The sequence below is a fragment of the Pezoporus flaviventris genome, unplaced genomic scaffold, assembly GCF_033815535.1.
Source record: "Pezoporus flaviventris isolate CSIRO_AGI_PZ_B2104156 unplaced genomic scaffold, CSIRO_AGI_Pfla_v1 ptg000015l, whole genome shotgun sequence".
NCBI classification, from domain to species: Eukaryota; Metazoa; Chordata; class Aves; order Psittaciformes; family Psittacidae; genus Pezoporus; species Pezoporus flaviventris.
This window is the reverse complement of record NW_026892563.1, coordinates 7,328,260-7,349,441: the sequence shown is the minus strand read 5'-3', so window position 1 is coordinate 7,349,441 and position 21,182 is coordinate 7,328,260. Positions and strand designations below refer to the sequence as shown.

The following is a 21,182-nucleotide window of genomic DNA, read 5'->3' as shown; positions in this document are numbered from 1 at the left end:
GTGTTCACTGTATTACCAATACTCATAAAATTAATTGTAACAGCCCACAGTATTTTGTCACATGAATGATGAAATATGCGAGAAGAACTTAGAAATTGTTTGAGGCACTGTTGTTCTCTCCATCACCTAATCTCAGAGTACAATTTGAAGCAGCTTTATTGCTTGGTTGGTTACCACTGCATGAGTTTTACTGTACCTCTGCACAAAAGGCAGATGCTTTTCACATTTAACCTGTTGACGTGGATTAACAGAAAATTTTAAGGAACAGCAAAACCGCATCTTTCTTAACTATGTGTCTGACCTGTTTTGAAGAAGACTAAAGTGATTGATCTACAACCTCAGAAGTCCCCACTCCAGCAGGCTCTGTTAACTTAAACTCCCTCAAATTCTTTGTCAACTCTCCTGGTTTCAGCTGTAACAGTTTGGGGTTTTTTTCCCTTCCTAGTAGCTGGTGCAGTGCTGCGAGAGGTGGGGAGGAGGGGTGTGAGCCAGAGTCTGCATGCTGCCGAGTTACCGTCTCGGTCTAAACCATGACAGTCCATCAGTGTTGGCAAGGGCTGACATTGCCAGAAATACCACTTTCTTGTCTGGGGAGCCTGGAGACTGGACCATAAAAAGCTAATTGTCTTGGTAATAATGTTTAGTAACAATTTCCTGGGAGACAGGTGGCTCAAATTATTTTCTCTATTTCAGATAAATTCTATATATTCCATACATTCTAGCCTTTGTATCCTTGCAACATTAGGGAGGAAACTAACTTGATTTACAGTGTCAGTTTGTTGACACACATTAGCTCCATATTTGTTAAATACTGTTTGCTTCTAGCTCCCTCCGAATTTGAGCTAGTTGCTAAAGATTTTTCCTGCTGAGTGGAAGAGGGTCTCTTTTACTCATTCTTATTCTGAGATAATATACCATTGGGGAGGGTACTGAAGAAATACGAATTAGTTGTGAGACTGCTGACTCTCGAGAGCAATAGGCTGCCTCATGGCTACCCACCACACTACATATTCAGCAGTAGCATGTAAGCACACTTGTATTCTCTGCTTTTTCAATATAAAGCCATGCTCTGAACACCCCTTTGATGAGATTAGTAGGTGCTCACAGAAGAAAGTCTTTGAGAATGCTAATCCTTGGTCATCCTGCATATACTCCTGCATATACCAAAAAGCAAGAGGAAAACATGTTCCGAGCAAATGCATCACTAGCAAAAAACCTTACACTTAAAATCAGACTCAGTAGACACAACCAGTTTCAGTCAAATCTATATTTTTTGCTGTATTTTTATTTTGTATGGTGTGATGAAATTCCAGCCATCTTGAGCACAGAGCCATATGCAAGTACAGTAGCATGCACAATAGCTAGCATCCAAGGGCAAAATTGGTCAGGCCATAACAAATGAGCACTAAAGCGTATCAATAGATCGAGAGTGGATTTCTTACTAACAGTGCTTGAAGAAAGTTTGACCACTCATTAAACCATAGTCTGTCATGAAGGAGAACTTAGAAGAATGTTTTAGCAGCTGTTATCCTCAAGCCAGTTGCATTGCCTGTGATCTCATACTGAAATAGTGACATAGCATAAAGACAAATTAAGTTCTTCACCAGCTCAGCTCTTCACAAGAGAAGGCAAGTTTCCTTTCTGTTAATACAGCATGCAACACAATGGATCTCAACTCTAAATTAGGTTCTCTAAGAGGTACTACAATTGAGATATTTAATAATAACAATTAGTCTGAATAATGTCCTCTCAGCAGCTGCTTGTGATGCTTTTCATTGCAGTATGCCTTCCTCATCGCAGTCAGTACTGCTGAAATGCTTTTAGTGACATAGCACCTAATTTATACGCTCAGACATTTCTCCAAAATTAGAAATGGTAGTTGCAACTTTTTCCCCTTCTTGTGAGAAACATGCACTTACGATTTCCATGGGCCTGGTGTTTTACAAAAGATATTGCCACTACTATCTATGTTGGGTTTCTTAAACATCATCTACTTGAAAATTAACAAGTCACAGCAATACCCCACCAACCCAAACCATCACCCACTCAATTTCTTGTCTCAACTTTAAATTCTTCAAACCCACAAACTCAGTTTTCCAAATCCTGGTTTTCTGAGCAGCTGTTACTCTGAAAAATATTTAATTTCTCCCTAGCAGTGTTAGCACTTGCATTTCCCTGCTACTGGAATCAATGCTCAATTAGCATGGTTCAGCCACAGTTCTAAGCTCTGCTGTAGCTTTTCTTATATTGTCAGCCTTGGACACTTCTTTATTCCAGCTTGGTATTAAAAGGAGAGGCTGCTTTCAACTTCAAGTCAAGCTATGGTTGTATTATTCTATGGTTTCCTTTGGAGATGAAAAAAAAAAAAGGAACAAAATCCTCATCAGTGGTAATTAATTTTGACAGCGTGGGCTTTGTAGCAATTCACAAACCTGTACTTTGTGCATCAGCATTCCTTATTATTCCAATTAAACTGGAACATTATGCCCTCGTCATTAATGGGTTTTCATTTTGTAAATGACATTTGCAAAAGTTAAAACGGGCAGTTCATATGAAGTCCACAGGCAAGAGCGTTAAAATTAGCATCACCATAGCAACAGTCTTCCATCATTAGTATTCAGGGCAACAGCAAATGTTTTGTTGTGCTTTTGTTTCCAAAAACAGATTTTTCTTTACTTGTCATTCATACATAGAAAAGGCTCAAACCCATATATTTCAGGTAAAATTATTATATTCATTTGAATGTCACTGTTCTAGAATTTCCCAGGTTTTGCAAGGCATTTGTTTTTCAGGACAGAGGCTGAATTTCAAAATCTCCACAGCTGTGTATATCTAACCTCCTGAGCAACATTTATGCATTGCCAGCCTGCTGCTCAACAGTACAGTTTTATATGAGGTCTGTCACTTCTACTCGAGAATCTGTACCAAGTAACAGATTCTGCTGAGAATTTGTAAGAGACGCATGCACAGTGAAACATGGTCAGTCCCCCATTAAGTGGAGTGTGCATCTACTCGCTACTAGTTTTGGTGTTTAAATTATGCTATTTGTATATTTGTGTTATTTTCTCCCCTCAGGAATTGCAATCTAAGCTGTATAAATCATCCCTAGTGAAGCAATATTCAAATATCATCTTGTCTGACAGAGTTTACAATTGAGGAGAAAAGGGCGCTCCTGCTAAGGTAAACCTAGGTAGCTTATGAGTACACTCCAATTCCTTTAGTGGAAGAGGTGATTTCCTAAATATACCTGGAGGCATCCTGTTTGCATAGGTCTTCTGTGAAACCACGCAATCAATAAAGGAGAAGCAATAGTTGTTCTCTAGAAAAAAATATTTTGTGTGCAGACAGAGAGGAGTTAAGAAAAGAAACACAAGAGGAAGAACATTAAGGAAATTATATGATGACAGGGTGAGGTCAGTAGAAGTACTACTGTTTTAATTTGACGTACCCTGGCTTGTTCAGTAACAAGCACAGATCGACAGTAACTGAATGTTCTCTAGCATTATGTCTCTGGGTTTTGATTTGGCACAGGAAGGTTCCTTCTTTCCTCTTCATCTTTTTGAAATACTTAATTTTGTAGATTTTTGCAGGTAAGAGTCTTTAACAAGTAAGCACACTTTAGTGCATCACAAAAGCTGGGTATATAATCCATTCCATGTAAGATATTCTTGTATTTTAATAAATAGGGCACATTTTCATGCAGTGATTGCCTTCCTAGTACCTTCCCTTGAAGTATTGATTCTTCAGCTAGTGAGACCCACAAAACTGTATAACCCTTAAGAGTGGTTTATATGTATATATATACACACAGTTCTGAGAGAAATTGCTCTCAGCTTAACTAAAATCTGTCCGTGGTGGGTTTACTTTTGGTGCTTGGCACTTAGAAGGCTTTAACACAGAAGGGGACTGATGTAACCCTGAGGTTCGGAAACATCTACATATCTGTTCATTTGTTCAACCACTTATTTTTCTTTCTTTTATAGAAGCACCTTTTTGTTAGGTCAAGTTAATATCTCTCCTGTGCTGATTCACTCACTTTTTTCCTTATTTGCTGCTTGTCAGATGCTTTCTGGGAGATTCAGCACGCTACAGAAGTTCATTTTCTCTCTTTTAAATTTCCATCCCCTACTGCAGTGAAGATACTTACATACTGAACTGTAATATTTTGCAGAATTTTTCCATTTGATCTTCACAGATAAATTCAGTGGTGAAATGAAGCATCATAAAAACTGAGTAATTTTCACTGAATCCGGATTTTAGTCTTCATTTAACTAAAAGGTTTTGTGTCTAGAATTCTGTCTAAGCAAGCTTCTTTGTAAATCTGACTAAATTCTTGCAATGCTGAATCTTACAATCACCAAATAAATAACCTACCTTTTTAAAAATCAACTTTGCGGATCTTTTTAGATTATTAGCTCTTTACAAACTTTGAACTATAACATCATTAGAAAGATTTACCTTTTAGTTGAAGGGGTTTATAGTCTTGGTTTTTTGTAATAATATGACAGGCAGAGGGGCCATTTCTGGGAAGGATCAGTGATAGATTACTATTTTCCATTCCAGATTGCATTCACGCAGGGACAGACACTTGAGCAGTGTTGTGGCAAATGAGAGGAAATTGCCAGTTTCTTGTTTATCCAAAATAGATAAATGCTGTGTTTCCCAAAATATATGTATGTATACTTTCTACTTACGAGTGTCCTTGATAAAGCTACTGAAGCTGTTATGCATTTGGCCTAGAAATACAGGAGATGCACCTCTATGAGTATAGATTTCAGATATGCTATACTAATTGCAGATTTCCCTTCTAAAGAGTGAACTCTGGAAGAAGTAAGCAAAAAAATATCTTCAACTTTCTGTGTCGTGTATTAATTTTCTTCAGAATCATACCCAGCTCCAATGTAGAGTGCAAATAAGTGGTTTGCGGCTGTTTTCCTGAGAGTAACAGACTATGTATTTTGTAGCTGGAAATATCTATGATTACTGGAATAAAAAGTAAAAAGCAAGAGTTAGAACTACTAAACCTAAACCACATTTTTATTTCTCCACCTATAAACTTTTAGTACAAGTAATTTGGAATAAAGGCATCTTGAAATTTTACTTCAGTGCTGAGAAGGAATTTTCTTCCAGACTTCTGCCACTGAGAGCGTTTTAGCCACTAAGACCCAGTTGTTGAAAAGCATATTTTATCGTTGTACTTCACTTTAAGAATCATCTGAAAATTAGAGGTTAAAAAAATTATTCCCAAAGGTTTGTTACTCACCACTATTTCCAAATAGTGGTTTGAACTTTGGACTTCTGAACTGAGCTGTTTTGGCATAAACCATCACTAGAAGCATAAACAAAATGCACCGACAGATTATCTTCCTGGAAATAGGTGAACTCACCTTATTTTTTGGTTTAAATACTGCCTGTTAATGGAAATGCTCATTCTTTTAGTACTACTGTAACATTACTGAACAATTTAAAACACTTAGCAGACTGTTCAGTTGCAGGCAATGTTCTATATCTTCATATTTGACGGGTGTTTTCTTCTGCACATTCCTTATTCATCATTATTTTAATTATTCTATAGCACAAAAAAAAAAATTGAAATCTTTACTAATATGGACATTCCATATAAGTTCTTGCTTTCATATTCTATTATTTCTTCTTTTGCTTCCTGTTTGAGGGAGAAAGAACTATTTCATCACTCTCTAATAATCTTGAGAAGAACCTGCAGAGGAATCCAAGTTATAGTGGGGGCAGTTTAGGCTCCCACCTGACTTAATTCTCAGAAGTCTGCAAATTTAAGTTCTGCACTGAAAGGAGCTTGCTTGGATTCAGAGATACGCTCATTGATTTCAGCAAATTACTTCTTATTTTTAGCAGCGCAAGAGGGATCAGAATCTGGCTCTCATCATTTCCTCTCATGTATCACATTTTCTCACATCAGTGCCCAAAGTACTGTGGAACAAACATTTGCTGCTGGCAAAACGCAAATCTATCTGTACAGTTTTCTCTTGAGAATACCAAGTGCAAAATCCTCCATGCTGCTTTGCTCTGGGGCATTTGTGCACTATTCTAGAAATAAGGAGTGGAAAATTGTCAGTGTGAGACTTTTATCAAACTCTTTGCATGGGTATGCCCACATCATGTAATCTTACAACAGTCCTCTTCGTAGAATCACAGAATCATAAAACGGTTTGGGATGGAAAGGACCTTAAGATCATCTATTTCCAACCCCCCTGCCATGGGCAGGGACACCTTCCACTAGGCCAGGCTGCTTAAAGCACCATCCAGCCTGGCCTTGAACACTGCCAGGGGTGGGGCATCCACAACTTCTCTGGGCAACTTGTTTGAATCGAGTCAGACAAAGGGGGTCCTGTGTCAGTCCCAGCACTGGTTTTGGTCAATGGCATGTATTTATATCCCTGGGGACCTCCTGAACAATTCTTTGGTACATATAGTTTTTAAAGTACATCGCGCTTTTTTTCCCCTATTTTATAAACCCAAATTAAACTTCCACTGACTTTAAGTAGATCTTTGTGACCCTTACTCACTCTCCCTTTTTCCTTCCTTTATGTGTAAATTCATCTCCTACAAATAGCCAAAGTCCTGAAAGCCCAATGTTGCTCTGATATCTTCAGACTGAAATTCTGCTCATCTGTTTTTCCAGTTCTGCAGCAAGGACATTGACAAAGATCATTACTACCTTGCCTTGCCTTGTTGCATCTTGCAGGTTTTCAACTTTCCTGAATTCTTTCTTTATTAGATCCTCACAATAATTGTTAGACATTTGCACACACACTTTTTTTTAAGTCAAAGATTTGCTCTTCTTTGTGAAGAAGTTAGACAAACGAACAACCAACCCAAAAAATCTAGAAAACTGCCTCCTGCCCTATTCTCTAGAAATTTAATTTTCCTGGATAATTTGCTTGTCAAAATATTTTCTCTCTGACTTCAGCTGAGCGGTCCAAAACCAAAGCTCAAATAGATTCTAATTTTATACTGTACAGGTTTTTTTAACACTATCTCAAAAAAGTACATGATATGTCTCAAGTAAGAGCACTTACCAGCAATTTCTTTTTTTTTTTGTTTCAAAAGCCATCCTGAATTGTTCAGAATTTTGTTTTTGTATTTACTATGAAAGGAACATATGTGCTGATGAATAATGAGTAAAGATCTTCAGCAAAATAATTTTTTTTTCCATATAAACTGTTCATAACTGTAATATGTACTGACAAACTTTACACAGCTCTAACTAGCAGATTCCCATTGCAGGTGAGACTAAACAGGTGGCAACCCCCGATCAGTGTCTCGTTATCACTGAGAAGCTTTGATCTACCTAATGTATAATAAATAAGATTTTGCATTTTAATAATCTTGCTGCTTTCATATCGCTTGTGTTGTAAAGTCTTATTTTATTTTCAAAACCTCATCTTTTTATTATTTAGATTACTTTTGATCATTTATTTATTTCAACATACCTACCAGTAGACAGATGATATACCAGGTGGGAGATACTGTACCGTATACCCACCACTCCCTCTGTCCACCGTTCTGTCATTCCTATGCCTGTAAAAGTGGTAGCTGTTCTCTTTTTTTTTAATTTACACAATATAAGAGATTTACTAGATGATCCTTTTAGGTTAAAATACTGGCTGACAGAAAATGCCATTAATCTTAGTGTTCTCCTTGTTCTACATAAACTCCTCGCTTTACAGCTTTATTACGCCTTTATGAGTGAATTTCACATAGTGTATATTATATGGAAAATGCAAGGTTGCATGCTGAGTTGGTCTTGATGATCCTTATCGGTCCCTTCCTGAGATACTCTATGATTCTATGATTTATGCTCCAGTAAAGACCAAAAATTTATTTTGCCAATGGAATAAACTTGAGTTCCTAGGAAATAGCATTCTCAGTTCTTGTCTCACATACCTACAACAATCCAAGGTTGGTGCTGTAGTGCTTTTAGTAATTTAATACTTATATTGCTATTTAAATTCCCTATAATTGTGGTCAGACTGATTGTTTCAAGACAGTGAAGATCAGACCAAACCATATCTATTAAAAAAGGCATAAATAAAACAGTAATATTTACACAATATGTAAGAATAATGCATTGCTTATGAATAGGTTTTTTTTTCTCTGTCAATGTGCTTTAGCTTGTATTCACTGAAGTCCATTGCTAGATTTCTCACAAATTGTTAAACTGAGCACTTAATTAAATTTTGAGTTAGAAAAGCTATAGAACAGGCACTGAAATTGTTCTGTAAAGGGTATTTTAAATTATCCTCTTAATTGTAAATTCCACTAAAAGACAAAGTAGAGAAAAATATAATTTTAGCATAATGACCTAAATTGGGAAAATAAGAACTGTCTTTTTCACTGTTGGAGTTGGTGGCTGGAACTGATTTATATAAACTGTGCCCATCTAGGAACAAGAAAACCCATGAAATTAGATATCCATCAAATTGATTTAAGTGAGAGAATGGGATAATCTGCCAGTGTGAGAACAACCTGTACTTGCTAAAGAATGCAGCCAAAATTTTGTTTGGAAGCAAATTCAGCTCAGTATGTGGTATGCAATGCACTAAAAGCATTTTCCTTGCACACTATGCTTCTGCAGGTTACAGTGTCAGCAAGATGCTGTAGTGTGTGTGAATACAGAGGTGTCTGAGAGAGCAGATGAGTATTCTTCAAAGTCCTACCTTTTACCAGTTTCTTACAGAGATTGTTACCTAAACCTATTCCTTTGTAGATAATGAAACTTCAAGAAAGAAATGCCATTAGAGGCCAGCTGCTCTGCTGGTATGCATTTGAAGTGATTCTTCATTTAGTTAATTCTGTCAAAAATTGTGCCAGCTTACAAAGGTTTTGAATAAAAACTTTACAATAAATTATGATATGGCTGCCCTTCACTGGCAGTGACTTGGTTTTATCAAATCCTTTGCTTTCTGGAGAGAAAATCCTCTACTTGAAAATTATTATTTTAATTGCCAGCTAATTTCTTTGGTAGGCTCATCAAGCAAACCTGAGGATCTAGCATGTCATAGTCTACTGCATGGCATTTAAATCACAGAGGTTTCAGCTGGTCTAGAACTCTTCTGTTTCCCCCAGCGGAGGGAGATGTTTTCGCCATTTAATTTGATGGGTTCGTTCTGCAGGGACAGGCCCAACTAGTTTCAAAAAAGGTATTGCATTTGTTTCACTGGTTTGGCTGCAGTAACTCCCACATTAGATCAGACAATTTGGGAAAAATGAATTAATAAAATTATGCCTTGGGTCCACAGGAACACTAAGGGGGATGTAAAGGAGTACCATGGCCAGTCTGCTGTACAGTGGTCCACCTCTCAGCAATAAGAATAAGAGTCACTGTGGGATATTTTGACCAAGAGATGACTGTTCTCAGCACAGACATGCATAGCAGTGTAGGTGTAAAATAACATGCCACTAGAAAGTCAAAATAACCCAAATATTGTCACATTTGGAGAGTTTATCTCTCTTGGCTATTTCATAGACTAATTAAATGGCAGCATAGGCCTAGTCCCACTGTCCTTGTATTCTCCAAATTGCTAGCACGTTTCATGTATAATGTTGTCATGGACATAACTATCAAAACCAGTCACTTTCTTTATTTCTGACCCAACAGAGTGCACTTTGTCATCACCAAATAATCTTTTTCATCGCATATAATCCCTTTTAAAATTTTAAAATGCATGCTAGCCTTAGTGAAGTAAGGTTTACTATGAAAATTTTTAGGAAAAAAGTAATATAGTATGAAGTAAAAAAAAAAAAATAAAAATATATATATATATATTTGGCCTTTGGGGAAATGGAAGACTTCTAATAATGATACATGGCTCATGAACAAGAAAGAATTTTCTTGTCTTTGATTCCTAAATTGTAATTCTTAGTATAAAGCCAAATGAATGCTCGCTATGGCAAGCTGCTAAAACCAAAACTTTTAGTTCAGTATTAAATTCATTAGTTTGAAAAAAAGCAGTGGATTAGATGGGGTCTAATCCTTCACTCCCTGCTTGCACTCTATTTGGCAAAATTCTTAGGCTTTCGGCTTCTACAAATCTTTGCAAAATTATTTTTATCCTTAATAAATTATTTGCTCTGTTAGTTACCCTAAAACAAAACAAATTGAAGGACATGGGTGGAAGGATAATAATTTCAGGAATAATTACACTAGATTCTTAAGAATGAGAGTGAAAAGCAACTGCAGCAGCAAAACTGGAAAAGTAACAACAGATTAATTTCCAAATACTGATGAGAATTGTAATATTTTGTACTGAAGTACAAAAGTTTTTAGACACTACATATCTTAACCCAGTTTTTATTTAAAATATAAGCTTGAAGGTGGTTTGCCTTTTTTATATTTCCTTGGCTGATGCCCAGTATTGTAAAGACATTAACCAAAGGGGTGATAATTGTACGCAAAATGACATTTGGTTCTAAACCTGGCAACTTTAAACCAGAGCTGTTGACAGTAATTGAAGGAAAGTTATTTACCTGGAGAGAAGAATGGTAATTTAAAACACTGTATTTTCTTAATATAACAGACTGGTTTGTTTTTTTCTGGGATTAGGGGAGAATGCTCAAAACAGTTATAATGTTTTCTGAGACAGGAGATGAAAGTTTAAATGATCCTTCTTTCTGACTTTGTAGACAGTCAGCAAATTGTCTTCTACATAGAAGGTAATACATTATCTATGTCTATTAAATTTATTCCAGCATAAAATTCCAAATTGTGGACACTATTAAATAAACAAATGATTTGGGTCATGTGAATCCTCTGCATTTGTAATGTACTGTGTAGATACAGAGAAATGGTTGAATTTAACAATTTATTATTATTTTTTTTCCTTCAGAGGAAGGTGACAAAAACTGCAATGTTTCTTATGACTGATAATGTAAAATTAGGTATTTGGATCTTTTCAAATAATGTAGCATTCTGTGTCCTGTAGTGAGGAAGATGATAAATTTGGGTAACTCCATTTAGTCATAGCAGTAAGAATTTTCTCTTTAAGTCTGGACTACTTTAGAAAAAGCTGAAGATGTTGATATGGTAGGATTGTAGGTTGACATTTCTGATAATGTGTTCAAGGAAGTTTGATGTAGCAGCAGGGATCTAAGAAAGTTAATATGGACCATAGCTAATGTTTAAATCTTTAACATTTTAGAGCTGTGAGGATTGTTCAGGATTTAGATTGCATTTTTGAAAGCAGTTTGTTTAAGATTCAAAAAAAAGTAGTTTCAAATAGAAATTTGGAAATTGATTAGTTCAATGTAGAAAAATAAAGTGCTTAATATAGAAAGAAAATAACTATTTTGGCTGATTTTGAGCTCCACACCACTGTACTTGATTTAATAATGGACTATGGTAGGTCTTAAATGTCATCTATGTACTTTTGGTCATAAAATCAAGGCTCTTTGTGTAGACATGGCATCCCTGATTTTCCTTGCAAGTTTTTCGCAGTGAATTTGGCTGTGTTGATAGAAAGGGAATCTTCATTTTGCAGGTTTATTCTTTCATTACAAGATTCTATTTTCTGTTTAATAACAGAGAGCGCAGAACTGAATGCAGGTATGCCAACAGAATTGAAAGCAATTTGAAGCCTCACTGAGATGTACCATGAGAGGTTTAGCTCAGTTCGGATGTATGAAATACTGAAAGTACACCTAGACATTGACTTCTATTAAATGCTAGCATCCACAGGATTCTTTCCTGAATTAACTGCCAGCTATTGTGCCAGAAATAGAAGGAGCTACATAAAGATACCAAAATGCAAAACACTGGGGGGACTACTTTGTTATGAAGGACCATATTATAGTTAAGTGAATGGAAGGAGCAGAAGCTGTCTGGAATTATGTGAAGCATGTGCCAAAGTCAAAATGCTTGAACATGCCACAGAAGACTTGAATTAAATTCTTTCCTTACACTTTACCTAGAAAATAATCTTTACCTTACCTCAAAATTCCTTTTGTTCCTCTTTACTGAAGTATTTAAGTGCTAACATACATTTAGATTCAATTAGAATAAAATAAAATCTGTGCCCTAGGACATGGCTGCATGGTAGCTGGTATTGAGCCATCTGTCTCTGGAAGCACTAGTTAATGTGGGAATCTGTGCGTCTGTATTTGTTTCAGACTGTATATATAAACACTAATTAACATTTTTTGCCATGGACAAGATGACACTATTGCCTCTTGCCATTAAAAGGCACTGCCAGAGCTGTACGAACAATTGTCTCACTTTGCAGCCAAAATAAAGGACATTATTTCATAGACTATTGTTTTGAAACAAAATACTAATTTTGATTTCAGAAATGTCAGATGAGCAACTTTTCCTTTTCAGATTTTTTTTTTTCCGTTACCAAGTCTAACCTCAGTTCAGGAATAGCTGCACAACCCTGATCCTGAAGCTGCATTTCCATGCAAATGAACCATAAGAAATGTCACCTGGATCAGATGAAGGATTTAGCCTGGATGGAACTAGTGAGGCTAGTTAGGTGTAGCTGCTCCCTCCTGCCACTAACTTCTCTGGGCTGGCTCTTTCCCTAAGTGCAGTGCTGCACTTCCATCTGATTTCTGGATCCCCATGTAAGACATTTAGGAAGAGAGAGCAAAGCAGTACTATGCAGGAAGACTAAACTTTGCTCATATTTACACCAGAATATTGGGAGAAGCTAAAGACTCTCCAGTTTTGAAACTAAATCAATGCAAGTTTGATTTACCAGGGAAGTAAATCAAACCCTTTCTAACATCAGGGCTCTGCATAGTCCAATCTAGGAAAAAGGTTAGAGGTAGACCTCTAATTCATCATATTTGCTAAGGTCAGTAGCTTCAACATGTTCAGGAAGATGATGGAAAAGCCTAGTTTGTACATAAAAATAGGCAAGGCCTCTTGCTGTTACAATTATATATTATAATGTTATGTGTAGTATATTATAATCATTTAGGAAAAAGTATGGTAAATATAACAGGTTCAAAGAATCTATTGCGAGAATACAGAGAGCAAAAAATTAATGTATTCATTCAAAAGTATAAAGTTTGCTAAGCTAGTGGTCTGATTGGGAACTTGCCTGCATAGAGTTGTCATAAAATGCAATAGATTTCTCTTTTTTTCTCTTAAGTGCAGCCTTACCATTGGAAAATGCCAGTATGTAATCTAGCATGATCTATGTAGCCTTTTTTCCCAAATGAGTATTTTCTCTTCTAGATAATATTTGCATTTGAAAAAAATGTCCTTAGTGAAAGGAAAACTTTTCTGCTTGTATGATATCAGTCATTAAAAAAAAAAAATAGATTTTATAGACTCAGAAATACATGTGTTGCAGAATGCAACCAAAAAGTAAGTTAGTAAAAAAGGAAGGCATGCTTCTCCTTTAATGTCTGTGGAAGCCTTTGGAAGAGAGGGCCGCTTCTGAGGGACCAGGAGTGTACATACAGTGACTGGTAGCTAACATTGGGTTTTCTGGACCCTAAGCAAAGTAGGACTGCAAGATGCAGTTTCTTGGTATTGAGACCTATACATTTATAGGGAACAGTAGAGAAGTTAATGATTTGGGAAGCCAGCTTTTGTGTTTGTGACACATAATTTTACGCATGGAAGTGAAGATTTTGAGGTGAAAAGAGAGTCAGTTAGCAAGAGAGTTTATGAAATCCTGCTTATTTTAATCCCCCAGGAGGTAAAACAGTCATTTATTTCTAGCTGGGCACACGAAGAAAAGTAAGAAATGGAGTCTGCCTTCATTGTTTTGTTTAATTTATCCTTATTAGTCTGCATTTTTATTCAACCTTGCTCCCTGAAATAACCATTCATTTTGCCAATACAGATTCCTCAAACCAAGAATTTACTATGGTATAATTATTATTTTTCAAGTCTTATTTGTATATTGTAAAGATCAGCAAGAAGTTTTGCTTGGCATAAGTTTTCTGCTGGTAGATTTTAAGTCTTTTTTTATATTTTTTTTCTTTTGGTGGGCTGTCCAAAAGCTTTGCTTCAGAGGGTTTTTTAAGACTCAGTGTTATCTAACATTTTGCCAGCATTTTTCTTCTTGGTCTTGCCATTCTTGGAACTAATCACACTCCAGTTCCTCTCCATCCAGGAAGAGTAGGGGTTATTCCTTTCTTAATTTTCTTTATTTCTTGTGGGTTTGTGTAGAAGGTAAAAAAGAGCTTTTGGTATTTACAGGTGTGTGCCTGAAGAACTCATAGTGCTGGTGGAGCTGTGATGTGCTATCCATTGCATCCAGCAATGCATGTAATCTTACTTAATCTCAGTCTCACTCTGTTCCTCTTTTCAGGGTCATACACCTGGCAGTCGAGACTGAACAAACAATTTTCTACTGCAGTGTGTCTAAATTGTCACTATCAGCTTAAAATTGAAGGTAGCCTCTCCAAATTAGCCTTTCCAAGATTTCAGCAGGATGAATATGTATTAGCTATGTATATCTAATATATCCAAAACGACAGGCACCCTCTAATTCATCCTTAATCAACAGCATGCAATGCAGCACAACATAAGGCACACAGAGACTGCTCCTGAGGCTCCATTATACTAAACTCGTAGGATGACTACGATTTCAGTTTCAATCAGGTGTTTTTACTGTAGTAAAAGGAAGTACAGCCTAAAGGAAGGCAGCGGTTGCGAGGAACAGATATACTCCTGTCACATGTGCTGTGTATCCTGTCACATGTGCTGTGTATCATCAGTATGTTCCACACTGTGCATTAAATTGCTGCAAGCTCTGTAATACAGGGGACAGGTTGGGTTTCCCTCAGACAGAAAGTGGTATGCTCCTTCCCCAACTTTCTCATGATGTAAGTAACCGAATATAGGTATATAGTACTATGAATATTTCAATAGGTCTTTAATTTACAATGTTGGGCAAAATGAATGCAGAATTTCAAAACCATTTTCTTCATTGCATTTACAGTATTTTAATGTGCTTCCAGTGGCAATGTACAAACAGCCAAAAAGAACCCCAAACCAGCAGCATCCAAAACAGTATTCTCTTCTTGGCTCTTCTGAGAGAGCTATCAACAAATACCAGAAAAAAATCCTGGAGGTATCAGCCCTTGGAGCATATTTAAGACAGATGATCCAGAAAAGTGTCATCCTACTCCCCCAAGCGATTCTGAATATTTATTTATACCAAGAAAAAGAAAATAGACTCAAACAGCATAACGGATTAGCCAGCCCAACACAGAGCACCACAACATCTTCTTACATGCAAGGCAAGTGCTTGCTAATCCACTACACAGATAACTAAGAAATAGTAAAGCCACACTTAGAAGGAGGGCTACGCACTTTACAAAACTATGGAAGCAAGACTTACTTATTTAACAGGAAAATGTATCTTTGCTTTCAATGACAGTAAAACTAAATAAATTATTCACTAGTTTTCTAACTCGTAAAGTGCTAAACTTAGAAGCAAGCTTGTACCCTTAATGTCTACCCTACTGAGCAGTTTTAGGCAAGTCCCTACCTATTTCTGTGTTTGGTTTTCCATATCTGTCTGTAACATGGAGCAGTGATGCTAATCTATGTAAAACTTATGAAGATTTATACTCAAGCATTTCTGTTTAGAAGTCAGTTATTTTATGTTCATATTATTTTTTCAATACGGGTATGTCTGTGGCTCTTTCCTCATAGAAAAGGGACAACATTCTGAAAAGAACATATTAAAACTGAAAAATTAGGTTTTTCAAATACACAGATTCCAGTAACCATTTGGACTGCAGACACCCTGCGCATCCACTTTCATCTATTTTTATTCTTTCCTGAAAGAGTTTGGGGGTATTATTTATTAGGGGGCTGTGATTCCCTTTAAGTTCCTGGTGTTGTTAAATATTGAAGAGACAGTTACCTTGATTAGATATAATCCAAGACAAACCTACAGCATAAAAGAAATAGACACTGTTCTCCTTTTGATTAAGGTCTCTGTGTAGGTGCACAAGTTGGCTGAATAGCCCTTGGATAAGAAAAGTACCATAGGGAATTAAAATTCTGCTTGCTCTGTAATCCTGTTTTATTTTCTACAGGAAGAAGACTCTCTTTTATCAAATAAATGGCTTAAAATTAAGTATGGCATAAAGATTGGCTTCAGTTACAAATGCCAAATACAGAAACCATTTACACTGCAAAAAAAACCCCCACATTTTTGTAATAAATTATGGGTGGTTTAAAAGTAAGTTGGATTAAGTAGTGGTATTACTTCAGTGCATTGTACAGCAAAAATACAATTTTGAGGTCAGTCAAAACAGCTAAAAGCTTTTGTAAATTTGGAGACAACAATCAGAACTTTATTAAATAGATTTTTTTTCATAAAATCAAATCATAAAGTTCATAGGCCTTCATTCCTTAATCCTTCAACATTCTTGTTTTCCTGTGGATGTTCATAAGCGGGTAATAGTTTGATTTAGGAGATCAAAGGGTTAATTTGCTTTTCAATTGAGGAATGACTCAGAGTTCCCCTTTATTGGTTTTTATTCTTTTTTAAAGAGGTAAAAAGGAAAGTGGTGTGTGGGTGTAAGGTAGGGGAAAAAAGCCAAGAAAATGGATTCACTAATTGGGGTTTTCACCTGCTGTGAGTCTAATTGAATACAATGCTTTATTTGTAACTCAAGGAGAAAGAAGATTATGCAAAGTATGAGAAATTCAGACTGGTTTTTAAATTCTTATTACTTGGCACTATTGTATGGGAAAGAAGACCGATGTGATAATAGCAGCACCAACCTTCTGTTAAGGCAGACCAGGCAATTCCAGAAAAAATGAAAATTGCAGGAATGTGTATCAGCGGTATCAGTACTGGACACTTCTCAAAGGAAAACAAAGCACTTTTGCTGTGAAACAGCAGGTTTCCAGCTACCCCAAGTCCCCTTGTGTGACACTGGCAGCTGTTCTCTCCTTGTGATAGGCCATGAGGTTTCTTGTGAGTAATGTGCTAAACATCCTTTTCTAAAGGCTTAAAGAGAGCTCTCCCACTTCCTAAAACTTAGCTACAGATGGGGAAAGGTGGGGTTGTTGATGTAACACAATTGACAGCCTTCAGCCAGCTCAGTCACCTCAAAACAATGAGCCTGTTACAGCTCCACTGAAGTAAATGGAAAATTCTCAGTTTAATGAATTTTAATGTAGTGATTTCTGTTTACACAAAAATGAATCCTTTTTTTCCTTCCATGTGGGTAGAGTTGTAGATCCAAGGTAACTGAAAACTGTGAATTAGACCTTTTAAAATAAATTAAATTATGAGAATTTAACATTTAATTCCATTAAGTTTTATATTTGCATTTTAGGGCCTAAGGGGCTGAAACTTGATCATCTTACACTTTTAATGCTTCTAGAAAAAAAAAAAAAAAGAGTGGGCTTTCCTTGAACTGCTTGTTGAGCTTTTCCTAAAATGCATGTGACATAGCTACCTGGAGCATTAAGGTGAGCCCTAAATATTCTGGTACATATGACAAAACCTGCCAAGTTCAGTAGCTACAGACACCTGTGTAACAGGAAACCAATCTTCGGGTTCTCCTTTAGTATAGAAACTATGGGAGAGATGAATTTTCCCAACTTCTCTGCCCCTGTCTTCCCAGTGTAAAGTTAAAGAGGTTTTGTGTACATCTGAAAGGCACCTTTTTTGAGTGGCTTCCCCAAGACTGCACAATCTGTAAGGCTTGAAAGACCATTTAGCTGCATGAAGGACTCAGTTCTCTAGGCAGGGTTATTTTGATGAATAAAGGACAGAGATGTAAAGCTTGCTCAAAAGGAGACCCGCTGCCCTGATTTGGAATGCTTGTGGCACTAAAAGGAGATTGTTAGCTTTCCTTTGTGTACTGAATATTAAGCAGGAATTAATACACAGAAGCGTTGTGCCAGTTACTCGGCGGGAGCTCCTTCTGCTCTGGCAATTCCAGGGGAGCAGCTCATCCGTCCTTCCCTGCGAGGCCACGGCAAGCCCTCCGAAACGAGACTACCTGATTTCACTCACAAATAAACCACTCGGCGTTTTAAGCGCCGAAATTAACAGCTGCAAGACAAAAAGACAGGTGAAAGCCCATTTCAAATTCATCCCAGCTTCGGTGCCTATTTCAGTTTAAGTTTCCTTCCCAAATCCGCTGGAGGCTAACCGACTTGCAGCCTCGGAGCACACCCAGCTCCCTAGGGGAGCAAACACACACCCCCGAAAAAAAAAACAAAACACAAAAAGCCCGAGGAGGCCTCCCTCACGCCCCTGGAAGAGCCGCCCCAGCCTGGGTGAAAGCAGATAATGGGCCGAGGTTCCCCCTCACCCCCTGGGGATAAAGAGGAGTGCTGTTCGAGGCGGCACCGGGGCGGAGCAGGGCGGGGGAATACCGCCCCTTCTCTCTCTCCATCCCTCCTGCCCGCCCTTACGGCGGGGCGGCTGCAGTGGCGCTGGGCGGTCGTGCTGTTTCTGTCTCCGCTGGGCCGCCGAGCAGTCGCCGCCATGAGGGAGCAGCTCAAGGGGTGAGGGGCTGCGGGGGGCGCGGGGCGGCAGGTGCCGGCGGCTTCGGGCGGGTGGGGGGCTCCGGGGCTCTCAGGTGTTGGAGTCGAGCGCTCGTAGTGGTCCCGGTAGGCGGGGAGTAGCGTGGCGGGTACCCGTCTTCTTCAGTGACCGTGCCGCGGAGCGGCAGTACCTGGCGTTCGTGCCACTGGAAAGGTCAACGCGTTGCCCAGTTTTCTCGTGGGAGCTCGAAACGGCGTTTGATTGAGCGCCCGTTCCCTCTCGGGAGGCTGTAGTTCCGCGCGGGATGTCCCTAGTTGGAACGCGTAGGACATGGCGAGGGAGCGCGATCGCACACACAGGAACCCGGGCGGGGCAGGGCAGGGCGAGCCCTCCCGGTAGCGGTTGTGCCGGAGGGGCTGGTGCCCGCGGCCCCCGCGGGACGGGAGCTGGCGGTTCTCGCTGCCCCTCAGGTTCTGAAGGGAAACGCAGTGCTGTAAAACCAACCGTACCTGCGTAGCACATAGCGTGTGCTGTAATTTGGTTCAGGCGTGAACTTCGGCGGAATTCCCGAGAACAGACGTGCTTAGAAATGTGTTACTCTTCCCGTCAACGTCATGCTTAGAAATAATCTTAAAAGTTAATAGGCAGAAGAAACTGGGAGTTTCCTCTGGGCTGTTGCATTACAGGCGCTATATTTCTTGTTATACGGTGCACTATATTGCCTCTTAATAGTTACTGTAAAATACCGCGAAGTCTGGGCCACCAGCAGCATCCCCGGCCCCCAACCTCAGCTGAAGTTGGGCTGAGAAGTGCAGCAGTATTTGCAGGGGTATGCTGAGAAAACAAGAAACAGGGTTCTGTGTAGGATCTCTGACCTTTCAGGGCTAAGGAATTGTTCGAGGCCGTCGCTGTTTGAGCCTGGATTTGACAAGACCCTGCAGTGAAATTGCTTTGGCAGAAGTGGAGAGGATAGGATTTGAAAAACAAATAGATCAGTGGAGAGTGACAGCTGGGGGGGGGGGGGGGGGAGGAGTAGGCTCTCCAAGCCTTAGCCACTGGGCTGGAGTCTTTGCCCGCGACAGGGTGTGCAAAATAAATGTTTAACATCAAGGGGAGCAAAAAGAGTTACTACTCGGTACTTGGTAGTTGATATTTGCCCTTCTCCTGTTCATTTCTAGTATCGGCAAGAAACTTTAATATGTATTGGTGCCTGCCTTCAGCACTCTGATAAATCTTGAAAAAGCCAATAAAACATGCTGAAGTCAAATTCCTGCTGAAAAGACACTGATCCTTGGATTAAACAGAAATAATCTCTTCAAAGAGCAGTATTCTCTAGATTTACAGATGAAAACAGTAGTCCTTTGTAAAGCACAAAGGAGTGCCACCTTTTCACATTGCTAATACGTTCCATAACAGTAACTTGTTTTATCTAAGGAATTAATGAAACACTGTAAAAAGACAACTGTTAGGTCATCCTTGCAGTCAGTGTCATCTACTGTTGAAAACGTTTCTCTTTCAAATGATTGGTAGTGTCTATTCACAAACAATTCCAATTGTGTTTGGGTTAGTTTAGTAAAATCCAAACAACTCCATCGTGTTTATTTTGACCTTTTGACAACAGTCATAAGGTGGCTGGAATAATATTTTCTGCATCTTAAAGCCAAAAAAGGTGAGAGGTAATGTAAATTGTGTTGTTTGAAAATGGTTCAGTTCAGTGCTTTGTAAAATACTGTAATTTGGTTGTTTTCGTAAGTATATGTAACTATTTACTGCTGCCTGATAGAATTTCTTATTCTGTGCACATGCACATCTAGTTCATGTCGCATTTTCTAATGAAGTGTAAGGGGAGAAGTGCAGCAGAACTGGCTCTGGTATCACCAGTGAGGAAGGATGTAAGAGTTTAAAAAAGGGCTGTGCAGTTGCAGCCTAAAATTCTAGATTCTGGATCTGAGCAGGCGATACACATGAGGCTGAATCCTAGATATATATTAGAAACAAAAAAAAAAAGTGCAATCAGAAACAGTTAAAAGGTTCGCAAAAGTTTCAGTTTGTCTTATGCAGGAATGTTTAGAGGGGGAATTTGTGCAGGAGTTTGGGTGGTAGAGGGAACATTGCTTTCCACTCCCCCTGCTATTGGTGTTGCTCAGAAGTAATATAAAAGGAAGGAAGATAAGCAACTGTATTTTGTCTAAACTGATCAAGTTATAACAAGGGAACTGTAAATCAGCTAGCATGTCTGTTAGGATATCATCTCTTGATGTCAGGTTTTCAGTCCTGTGTTATTGGCTCAACCGACAGCGATGAGAGACAAATCTCTGCCGTTGGCAGGAACAGTGGAGTTCACGCAGGCATAGTGTGACAGAATTCCCCACATAAAAATTATCCCTGCTAATATAATATAATCATCCTTTAATGAAGTGGTCCTGCAGTTCCCAAAGGATGTATTAAGTGAAGACTTTGCTTTCATCCCACTGAATTATGAGTGTATTTAGCGTGCCAGTCACACCAGCACCTAGGTGTCATCCTTATCCATTGCTGCTGTTTTCCTTTTTAGGCCCTGGTTTTAATTTCCTTTGCAGCTTAAGTCAGATGAGGAGGAGGGAAATATGGCACGTGAGCCCACTTGCATTTTTATTTGTTGCAGAATGTCCATGATTTAAAAGCTAGTGATCAATTTAGTTGACCTAAATGTAGAGCCAAATTGAAAACTGTATCCTCTGA

The 21,182-nt window shown here is 38.4% G+C and overlaps 1 protein-coding gene across 24 annotated transcripts in view; it reads left to right on the top strand.

The window, feature by feature from the left end:
* DMD (dystrophin) overlaps nucleotides 1-21,182 on the top strand; it is a 1,205,254-nt gene that overhangs the window by 1,105,036 nt on the left and 79,036 nt on the right. For 4 of the 24 annotated variants that reach the window (XM_061453359.1, XM_061453361.1, XM_061453357.1 and 1 more), the window contains exon 1: nucleotides 18,371-18,481. The exons of the other annotated variants lie outside the window; for them this stretch is intronic. In XM_061453359.1, coding sequence (XP_061309343.1) covers nucleotides 18,462-18,481 — 20 coding nt within the window. In that variant the 5' untranslated portion in view covers nucleotides 18,371-18,461. Of the gene's footprint in view, nucleotides 1-18,370; nucleotides 18,482-21,182 lie in introns of those variants that run through there. 24 annotated transcript variants of the gene reach the window in all.